At 43.7% G+C, this 11,848-nt stretch overlaps 1 protein-coding gene across 1 annotated transcript; it reads left to right on the forward strand.

Annotated features, from left to right (window-relative positions):
• Positions 1 to 2,037: 2,037 nt before the first annotated feature.
• On the forward strand, positions 2,038 to 10,193 carry LOC134288034 (uncharacterized). Its single transcript, XM_062851687.1, has 2 exons — positions 2,038 to 9,892; positions 9,947 to 10,193. The coding sequence occupies exon 1, from the start codon at positions 7,757 to 7,759 to the stop codon at positions 8,744 to 8,746; it is 990 nt and encodes a 329-aa protein (XP_062707671.1). The 5' UTR covers positions 2,038 to 7,756; the 3' UTR covers positions 8,747 to 9,892; positions 9,947 to 10,193.
• The last annotated feature ends 1,655 nt before the right edge of the window (positions 10,194 to 11,848 follow it).

Genomic DNA, 11,848 nt, shown 5'->3' on the forward strand with positions numbered 1-11,848 from the left:
AAATAACATTACAACGCGCACACGCGAGATCACCAGTATGGCGGTCGGATTAGAACTGCCTGCACGAAGTTTTTTACCGAGGGGCTACCCGATCCTCCCACACAAATTTCAAAATCATCCTTGATCCTAAAAATGGCTAACAATAAAATTACAAATTTATTACAACTTTGAAATCATGTTAGAAAACCAAGCATCTCAAGCCGTAATACATAGTTTAATAGTTTATTTTCAAAGTTACGGAGTTACTCTAATGTCGTTTTCGTTTTTGCGGCGGTGCTACACCGTTTCGTGCTACACTTTTCGCTGAAAAAACGAACGTTTTTGGTGTAGCTGCATTGGTGTGCGTGTATAAAAAACAAAATATTGACAACTTCGCAAACGCTGATTGGCGGATGCGGTGTACACCTGCTACACTCCCGATTTTCTGAGTGCTGCACTATCGTGAGCGGTGCAGAAAAAGTGCTACACCGGTGCAGCACGAAAATCAAAAACGAACATTTTTGGTGCAAAAGTGCTGCACCGGTGTAGCACCGCCGCAAAAACGAAAACGACATAGGGTATCGGGATGCTTCGTTGGCATAGTCCCCTCGTTCGGCCTATCTCAATGTCAACCAAAAACTCAAACAAACACGCATAATTGGATATCGGAAAAGCTATGCGCCAAACAACTGTAACATTTCGTTTCAATTTCAGCACTTCGGAGCATTAAAATTGAATGAAAATGTCACTTTGTTTAGCTTTTGTAGACGCCATGATTCTTCGGCTTAGTGGGTAGTCTATACACATGATCATAAATGGCATGATTCTGGAACATTTCGAATTGACTTTTCAATAACTGAACGTTTGATGCGACGGTCAAAGACGCTATTTTGATCTTGTGTATTTGTTTTGAACGAATAATAACTATTTTACAAATTGAATGTGGGCCGAATATTGAGGACATTTTTTTCACTACACTGATAAAATTGCAAACTTTAAGTTTATAAAGCTCGTTTTAATACAATTTATAAGACATTGTTATGATTGCCTTTATTTGAATGAATATAATAATCATAACAACCTGTTTAGCTTTGATAAGGTGACGCATGAGACGTATGCACCCTATTAATCATCATTATGTTTGGCCAAACATAAATTTTATGGTTCCTTTCCTATAGTTAAAAATTATGTATGTTCACACATACTTTTTAACTTTGGCTGATTCAGTTTTCCAACGGTCATCAAGACGATTGTTGCGGCCATCACAGGAACTTTCAACATTGAAAAACCAACTTTCTTTCGTGGATTCAGCTGCTGTATTGTCGAGGTAAGCTTACATTCTTATATAAAAGAATTATATTGTTTGATTGCAGTTTGTTTTTTTTTTTATTCAGCGCCACTCAAAGTTGGCCGGGACAAATATGGGACCTAGCCATTCCGGCGGAACATGCATACTCATGATTGTCTTCCGCGACCAAAGCGATTTTTACCTTCTGGACCACAAGCCGCCGAAGCAACAGCAGAGCGGACAGCATTGTTTTTTCTCGCCCACCACATTGGCATTCGATGGACTTGGTCCCCACAATGTGAATATCAATGATCAAGAAACGATAAGCGGGATCCAACCACCGACGAGATCCCACTTCGTAGATGAAATACAAGGCGCGCTGTCGAAAGGATGTCGGAGTTGATGCGCTATTATCATATTCTTCTAGTTGAAATATCTTTAGTAAAACGTTTTGCCGATAAATAAAAGAAAATTATTTTCTAAAGAAAAACAAACAAGAGTTTATTTTGAATAATTTAATTTATAATTATCATTAAAAATTGAGACATAATGATTATGAATAACATAATATAAAAGCTATAAGCCTCACACATACATTTTATTTGTCAAGACAAATCGAAATCATAAGACTTGAAACATAAATTTTATTACTGATGAATGCCATAAAAAGTATGTTTGTCTCCTTTATTATTTATAAGTAGCGACAAATTGCAAAAAATTATGTAGTTTCACACATAAAAGGTATACGGAAAATCGTCTCAGTGTATGTACCCAAATCTTGGCCCATCAGTAAAGTGACGTCAAAAAAGCGATAAAAAGGCGTCAACAACATTTCTTGCGTAAGAACCAGAAAGATCGAACAGGAAGAAAGATTTTGTGTGCGGTGACTGTAAAAATATAACACAATAATAGGGTTGCGTTGTTTTCGTTACTAAATTAAGAAAGAACTTTAGTTAAAGTGATTTATTTATAGTTTTTTGAAAATTTGACTCCGAAAATATAAATTAAAAGTAAGATTGGTGAACAAACAGAGATAATACTTCAGCAGAAATATTGAAAAAAATGAGATAATTAGTGGTTCTAGTGCATGGAAAGTAATAGGCCAACGTTGTATCCACTAATAGGCCAATTTTTGTACCATAGACCAACGTTGCATACCATCGCATCGAATCTTTTCAGCCTAAATAAGTAAATTCTTGAATATTTACGTAAGTTTACTTCCAATTGGTGAAACATGCATTGCTTAGAGCGTGTAATAGGGTCAACATATTATTTCTAGTGCTATTAATTCATGAGTTATGGTCAAAATTGTCAAGGCGGCTTGCAAATTAGGCCAAGGAATGGTACATATACCCTAAAATGAGTAAGATTCGCACAAAACTGAGCTCAACTGGAACAGCTAAAAAAATGAGTAAATTGCATTTAAAGCAATAGCGCTGGCCCAAGTGTAAAAATCCAACTGGTTTAAGCCGTATAATATTCTTCACATCATTAATATTATACGGCTTAAGGCCCCTTAACGTGTCAGCTCAAATTTTGCTCTTCTTATTTGATTCTTATTCCAAACAATCATCAAGCACGATAGTAGTTGTGTAGCCTTTCTATACCAATTCCATAAACAAACAAACAAAAATAGCACCTCTTTGTCTCGGTACCTCCAATGTAAACATTTCGAGAATATGAATCACTTGAAAGCAACTCAAGCAGTAAACTACTCTACTTCAATGAATAACAAGGAAACATATCCAAATGTCACGAAAAATGTTAGATTTTTTATGTAACAAGCTAGAAATGATCGAATTATTTTGGTACGCTCTCCACTGTTTATGTTTGCTGCTGCAACAGCAGTGCTAGCGGACCGCTTGGTGAAGATTTCGTAAATTACAATGCTTTGCTTATTTCACTAGCAATTGTGGTAAAAAAGTTAAAAAATAATCACCCCTCAAATTATTTTTGATTTTATGACGCATAACCAATGTGTTTGACTGGATTTTTTAATTAATTTCGATCAATTTCGTTGATGCTTAGGCCAGCAGGATCGACATCACTGCGTGCAATGATCGATAATTGTGTGCGCCAAAAGACATCACCGCACTGCCGCCGTCGTCGTTGGTACTGCGGTGGGTGGTAAACACCGCCAACCACATTTTAGTGCGGTCGAAACAAATCGTTAAAAATTTCTACTTTCGAGTGAACTAATGCTTAGTAATCGTGATTACTTGGAAAGAGGCTTGTATTTGAAGTAGTGTGAATACATTTTTATGCTGAATATCTCGCGTGAAATTGATTATTTTATAGAATAAGATAAGTGTCGATTTTTTACAAATATGTATTGGTGCAATGTTGTGTAAAGTTGATTTCGGCGAATGATTTTGAAGAAGCCATTTTGCGATGACACGCTAAGGGGCCTTAAACTGATGAGTCGCACTTGGGCCAGCGCTCAACATAAATATCTAAATACGCATTTAGATACGTTGACCAGCGCTATCGTTGGAAATGCAATTTACTCATTTTTTGAGCTGTTCCAGTTTAGCTCAGTTTTGTGTGTATTTTCAGGCCGTGTACAGCATTAAGGCGAAACTGGATCCATTTCCTCACTTTTTGGTTTTTGATATTTTATTAAATAACAAAACAATATTTTTAAAATCGGTTTTCGTACACATGTAGAGTACACGCAGAAAAATATCTGCTAAAAACAACAATATTTGACTTAAACTCAATCAAAATTTCACTTTGTTCTGGCCTCAAAAAGAAATATTATTGTTTATACAATCCAGTCTGTTTGTTTTTAAGTGAAGATTGATTGTTGAAAGTAATATGTGAGATTCTACCATCGACTTTCGTTGTTTGACAGGTGCAAATTAAAATAGGATTGTTTATTTTAACATAAATTGATTTTACTTTCTATCGTATCGTATATTGAAAATAAAAGCATAATATTATTTACATATGAATATTTCTTATTTTTGTTTTCATTTTATTTTCCATTTCTTGCTATCAAAAGCCAATGTTAGTTGCTAAGTATAATGATTTTTGATCAGCATCATGGTGCACCTTTTTACCCTTCTTACACCCATAAGAAGGGTATAAATACCGCTTGGAAAACCGACTTTCGATCCGAGGCCCGCAGGGCCGAGTCACATATACCAATCAACTCAGCTCGACGAATTGAGCAAATGTCTGTATGTGCGCGCGTGTGTGTGTGTGTGTGTGTGTGTGTGTGTGTGTGTGTGTGTGTGTGTGTGTGTGTGTGTGTGTGTGTGTGTGTGTGTGTGTGTGTGTGTGTGTGTGTGTGTGTGTGTGTGTGTGTGTGTGTGTGTGTGTGTGTGTGTGTGTGTGTGTGTGTGTGTGTGTGTGTGTGTGTGTTTTTTCCTCCCTACCTCCCTCAGCAGAGAAAACCGAATGGCAGTAGGGACGGATGTCCTGGGGCCTGACGCACCCCCCCCATTTGCGAGTCAGCCGCGTAGTTGCCGGCTAAGAATAGGACTACTAACCCCAATTCAAGGTGTCAAGCGACCCGTGCCGAGGAATGAGTGATCGAGGGGGTGAAAAAGATGCTCGATCTTTAACGGAGCCTGTGGGGTACCTGGGCATCCCCCACAGTAAGCTGTCCCTTACCGCGTTAATGCAGAGCTCTGGCGTGGTGGACATTCTTTCTCGTGCGACTCGTGGGAATAAAATATGAGTAAACATCCAATTCAAAAAACTAGTGCAACAGGTAGTAGTGGTGCGATCAACCCCTTCGCAAGAAGCAAGTTGATGAGGTCTCCAACAAGGAGCAGCGAGGAGTCAGGTGCTGGAAGCTGCTTACGCAGCTCAAGCGTGGGAGCTCCTGTCCACTCCACGGCAAGCCAGCCGGCGGAGGTTATGGACGGAGCATGGTTGCTGAGGGCCATCAGCCAAGAAGCAGGAAAAGGACGGCCCGCATTAGAGGTAGCTGAGCAGCAGCTTGGCAAAATTATCGACTTTGCGACAACTAAGTCGAATATAAGCAAGGACCTGAAAACGGCCTTGCTTCGGCTTAGAGCGTCTGTCGATGAGGCCAAGCAGGAGCACGCGGTCGCGTTGCTGGCTGCAGCAGCGGCGAAACCCGCAAAGGAGAAAGCGTCTAAGTTTACACAAACGGAGGCCTTCTCCTTCGCGGGTAGTCCGAAGAGAGTGGAAGCGAATGCTCGTGACAAACGTGACAAGCATTCGCAGAAGCGGATGAGGCAGCCGTCAGGTGAGAAGCTGTCTGGCGGCGCCCGCAAGGCCAGGCGTATAATAACCCCGAAAGCCGGTGGTAATGCCGGAAAGTCGGACCCCAGCCAGGGTTCCCGGAAAGCTGGGAAGGGAGGGCCTGAAAAGGCCGGCCCGTCCCGGAATGATGGGAACAAGGGGTTGTGACTAATGGTGGGCCCTCAGCAGCCACAGAGCAGGGCGATCCAAGGAGAGGACCCTCCTTGGACAAAGGTAGAGCGGAAGAGGAAGAAGAAGGTGAATCCGCAGGCAGAAGTGCAGGACGCCAAGCCAAGGCGTAGGAAGGCAGGTGCCAGGCGCGAGAAAGGCGACGCCCAAGTAATCACTAAGCACTGGCGTAAGCGGTCTAAAGGTCATACAGCAGCTTTTTCGTGTCAACAGGCTCAGTAGGAAATTTTTAAATGCTCTCAGGCATTATAAATAGTAAGCACTGAAATAAGCCGTACATCAGTATATGACGCTATGCTATAGTGCTTGTAAACCCAGTGTCTATCAGCCGAATAAGAAGCCTGACAGTGCTGTTAAAAGGCTTGGCGTGCATGACGTTTTTATCAATCGAAGCTGATTTCAAGCAAAACAAAACAAAACCGAAGCAATACAATAAAATCTCCTTGGAAATTTCGTACTATCGATAGTGCGGTGGAAGCTTGTCGTCGGACACTTCAAGCATTAAATACATTGAAACAGCAAATGTATAGCTGCTTCCTCGATTATGATATAAATGCATAAGATGTTTATCTGTGGAGTTTCAATCGTTTTTCCTACAGACGAACACCAAAACTAATCGATGGGCCCCATTTTGATTCCTCTTGTTACGGAACCTCGTCAACCTCCCAAACTTCCCTAGTTGCATATCTTGCAGATCTCTCTCCACTCTCCATAAAACCATTTTATACATTTCCAATGCGGCCACATTGTGCCCGATTTCATATCCGAACATCGGATCATCCGGAACATTCGAATCGGAACATCAATGCTGTCCCAACTTGTTGCCTTCTTTTCCTTAAATACGGGGCTGAGCAAACCGATCTCTTGGTGCATCGATGGAGCAGATGGGAAACGTGACGACATCCACTTAAGACTTACGACCCCGAGAACATCAGATCGAATCTCGATCAGGCCGTAAAAATCGAAGAAAAGTAGACTTCGATGGAAAACATCCGGAGAAAAAAAAACAAAGAAAGTAAATAACTTTTTTTTTCTTTTTTCTTGACCCATTTTTGACAACTCTTTCACCAGAGACTCGGTACGCAGATTGAAGCTGGCCGTATATCAGCCGAATATTTCGCCAAAATTGGCCTTTAAGCAGATCTATTATAGGATGTAGTTCTAATGAGCTCTGTTAAAATTGCTCTTCATGTGGATATAGAACCAACTTGGTGCCAATTTTTATGGCTTAGTGGTTACTTGGGCGCTATCGTCATCAAGACCGAACAGTCTAAGTACTCGGACGTCTTGAAGACGATGCGAAGCGACGCCAAGCTTGAGGATCTCGGAGCCGACGTACGCAGTATTAGACGTACTCGTACGGGTGAGATGATCCTGGAGCTGAAGCGCCAGAAGGAGCACAAGGGCGCCGCCTACAAGAGGCTGGCAGAAGAGGTCCTTGGTGAGGGTGTGCAGGTGAGGGCTTTGACACATGAGGCGACTCTGAAGGTCAAAGACATTGACGAGATCACCGAAGTGGAAGAGCTCGTCACGGCACTGCGGCAACAGTGCGCCGCAGCCGTTAAGCTACGGAGAGGGCCAGCAGGGACACCGATAGCCTTGGTTCAGCTACCTGTGGCGGATGTTAAAAAGTCCGTTAAAGTAGGAAGTATAAAGGTGGGCTGGTGTGTATGTCACCTGACATTCCACGAGCCACCAGAGGTTTGCTTCAGGTGTCTGGAACCAGGACACAAGTCGTGGGACTGCAAAGGCCCCGACAGGCGCAAACAGTGTAGGCGATGCGGCGCTGAAGGTCATAAGGCCCAAAGCTGCACGAGTCCGCCCATCTGCATGATCTGTACCGGGAAAACCTCGAAAAAACAGACATACGATGGGTGGTCCAGGGTGCCCGGCCTTTAAGAAAGCTGCAGTGAACAACAAATCACAGTGCAGGTAACGCAGCTGAACCTGAACCACTGTGATGCGGCTCAGCAACTGCTTTGTCAGGCGGTTTCTGAGTGGGAGACGGATATCGCCATCATTTCGGACCCATACCGAGTACCCGCCGGCAACGGCAACAGGGCCTCGGATGGGACCAGAAAAATGGCGGCGATATGGACGACGGGTAAATACCCCGTGCAGGAGTTGGTGTCTACTACCTACGAGGGCTTCGTGGTCGCCAAAGTAAACGGGGTCTTCTTCTGTAGCTGTTATGCGCCTCCGCGGTGGCCGATCACGCAAATGCTGGACCGCTTAACGACCGTGCTAACAGGGCGAAGGCTGGTGGTAATAGCGGGTGACTTTAATGCCTGGGCTGTGGAATGGGGAAGCCGTTTCACGAACCAGCGGGGTCAGATCCTGCTAGAAACACTGGCCATCTTAGATGTCGACTTGGCTAACGTCGGCACCAAGAGTACCCATAGTCGAAACGGAGCGGAGTCAATTATTGACGTGACCTTTTGTAGTCCTGGCTTAACAAGTAGTTCGAACTGGAGAGTAGATGATGGCTACACTCACAGCGACCACCTGGCGGTTCGCTACAGTATCGACTACAACAACAGCAGACAGCGGATAGAAGAAGAGGCGGCTAGGCCAAGGCCAAGCCCTCGTAGGTGGAAGACATCATACTTCGACGAAGAGGTATTTAGGGAAGCACTCCGCCGTGAGCGAAACTTAATCGTTTTAGACGGCGACGAGCTGGTAGCGGTGCTCTCACGTGCGTGTGATGCGACCATGCCTAGGCGAGTCCATCCTAGAAATGGGAGGCCACCGGCTTACTGGTGGACCGACGCGATTGCGGACCTGCGCCGCGCCTGCCTACGGGCTAGGCGGCGGATGCAGCGAGCACGATCAGAGGAAGAGCGAAACGAACGGCGGGTGGTGTTCGCCGCTGCAAAAGCCGCGCTCAAGACCGAGATAAGAGCTGGAAAGTACTTACAGGCTTATGTGTCTGAGGGTTGCAACCCGGATAAAAACGAACAATTAAGGCTATGGGAAAAACAATTGAAAAACCTTAAGCGCGTACCGTACCGTGTCACACGACGCTCTCTGTGTCATTACTGGTATGGTGCCTATCAGCATTCTTATCAGTGAGGACATGGAGTGCTTCGAAATGCGCGGCACAAGAGGCATACGCAAGACTGTCAGGATGGCCTCTATGGTCAAATGGCAGCGCGCGTGGAACAGTTCCACCAAAGGAAGGTGGACCCATAGGTTGATACCGAGGGTAGATAGTTGGATTAATAGGCGCCATGGGGAAGTTACATTCCACCTGACACAGGTCCTTACAGGTCATGGTTGCTTCCGACAGTATCTACACCGTTTCGGGCATGCGGATTCTCCCGAATGCCCAGTGTGCAATGGTTTAGAGGAAACGGCGGAACACGTTTTGTTCGTGTGTCCGCGTTTTCGCACAATGCGTGACCGCATGCTTGCCACATGCGGGGAGGACACAACTCCGGACAACTTGGTCCAGAGAATGTGTAGGGATGAGATTAGCTGGAATGCCGTTTCAACGGCTATCACCCATATCGTCTGGGAGCTACAGAGGAGGTGGCGCGTGGACTCGGAGAATGGTTAGTCCAGATGCAGTACAAGAGGTGGTCCAGGGGTTCGAAGTCGGCTTCGTAGGTCATACCGGTGCCCTGCGGCCGAAATCGACCCTTACAGCGATTAAGTGGCCGCGGAGAGGAAGTCCCGGTAGCGGTGCTGTCGTGGCGTCAGTCTACTGGGTTGGATCCGAGCCCGCGGTTGGAAAGGGGTCCCCGGCATGGGTCGGGGTAGGTGAGACCCTGCTATCTGCAACCTACGGATGCATCTGATAGGGCCTGAAGGGTAGTGATATCCTTCCTTTGCGGGCAGGTCAGATCGGGTTGCATGTGGGCATCAGTTCTTGATGTCCGCTCAGCAGTAGGGCGCGGGCGGAGTTGACCCTGCCCGCCTTCCGAGGACAAAGGGAGCAGTCTTCAAAATATCCTTTGCATTTCGTTGCTTTGATCTAAAAACTAAGGAGTAGAAAAATGCACGCTCCTTGTTTGGCGAATCAACTTAGCTGCGATTTGCTCCTCTCATTTTGGCAAAATACTGCATCATTGATCTAAATCATTGATCAACTCTTCGCACACGGCGGGCAATGTTTCAGGCATAACAACCGTATGCGGTAGGCCTAGCAACGCTAGTAACAAATTTAATTTGCGTCTGGTCGAAAGTCAACTAAGTCCTGGTCCTTCCTTCAGACAAGTATACATTTAATTTATAAACTTGAACTTCCAAGGTCTCCTCAATTTCCTTCAGCATTGATCGAGAATGGGCGAAAATGAAATATGTTGACCGGTCTTATTCTAGCCTTTCCTACACATGGTGGATCTGACTGGTTGGGTGGGGTCCCGGATCGCCTCAATGAAAATAATCCCACGGAAATGCATTAAACCAAATCGATCCAAAGTAATGAAGACAGCTGCCAAATTTTCTAATTTTTCATCTGTTTTATTTTGTAAGGAGCAGCAAAATAATACCAACCAAATAAAAAGTTCTTTCTATAGTTTAATTTATTCATTTACAATATTCGATATTTGTCCCATTAACATTCTATTTCCCAATAATAGAACTACAAAACCCAGACATCCAGCTGGACAATTTAGTAAAACCAGAAAAATGATAGTAACGATTTGGTTACAACGTTTCAAGAATTGTTGCCCGAACATCTTACTATAATAACCAACAAAATGGTAGTAAAGTAGAATTTCCCAGTAGAAATTCAGTACGTTTTCAAACTGATTTTGGGCTCTTTCCTAGGTTCTACTACCTGTCTCTCCTCAAGTATTATGCGGCAAAAATACCAACACTCATGGAAAACATTATTCTTATCGTCAGCGTTTATTCTTTTGGATATGATTATGTACAAATTACTAGTAAAAATAAAGTATGATATCTGAAACGTAAAATTTGATAACACGCATAGTTTGTGATTCGGAAATTGTGTCATAGAGATTTAGTCAGTTAGAGAAATATCCAATTGAGAACCCTAAATGTATCCAAGGTCATTAAATTGAAATCTGTGCGCATCAAACATTTTCAGAGACGCTTACTGCAGTAGAACGCTCTTGATTTGGTCTGAGAATTCTGATGCTTCGCTCAAACGTCAAAAATGCTTGGCACCGTTGCGTTGAAATGATTTGAATCAATGATGCAGTATTTCACACCAAATCATCACAGGAGCAATAAAATGCGAATGATCGAATTTGTAGCGAAGCATTGAGTTTTTCAACGCATACTTTTTTAAAACTCAGCTTTGCAATGATGATTTTTGAAGACTGAAAGGGAGTGGCGAGGACCACTCGGGAAACTGGCTAAGCGCCAGCATGCTATCGTGATGGACTCTCCAGAGCGAGTCATCGATGTTCGTTGCTGCTAGGCTACGGCAGCTAACCTTGAGGGTGCGATATGCACTAGCCCCTCTCTGAAGCAATACCTTCTTGGTGGTTCCGGAGAGACGTAGGGTTTGGCGACCATACACCCTAAAACGAAAGTACACAGCGAATGAGTAACTTGCGAAAAGACAAAGGATTTTTCACTCATATTTGCGTGCGACTGGATCAGCACAAAAAATGTGCTGATCCGGGTTTACACAAATTTGCGTGAATTTTCACACAAGTTTGCATGAAATCTTTTGTCTTTTCGATCGCTGCGTGAAAGTTACTCCTTGCTCTGTGTACATCGATCTTTCCGTGTAGGAATGTGTTTTAGTGGGTCGAGGAGAGAGTAGTCCTGGCTTCTACTGGCGTTGTAGAAGACGGCCTTAACCCCACACTACCCTTCCTGTTAGGGTGTCTGATGAGCAGATTTATCCCCCTATGGTTTAAAAGGAAAAAAAAAGATATTTTTGACAAAGTGTATCACCATAAATTTCTCAGCCGTGTCTCAATCGATTTGAGTTCTCTCATCAGCAAATAAAAGGTGCAGCATCCTAGTAGTATGCTATTGAACTTCATTCCGTTTAGACATTTTGTTTCCGATATACAGTGATAGACTTTCGTTTAGCCGAGGCTAAAAAAATTTCAAAAAAGTGCCAGGAAACTCATACAATAGTAGTTTACGCAACAAGGTGCAGAATGACGATTTTTACAGCACGAGTCGTACATTTATCCAACGAGGCTTGCCGAGTTGGATAATTACGACGAGTGCTGTAAAAATCAA

This window comes from Aedes albopictus, chromosome 2, assembly GCF_035046485.1.
Source record: "Aedes albopictus strain Foshan chromosome 2, AalbF5, whole genome shotgun sequence".
NCBI lineage: Eukaryota > Metazoa > Arthropoda > Insecta > Diptera > Culicidae > Aedes > Aedes albopictus.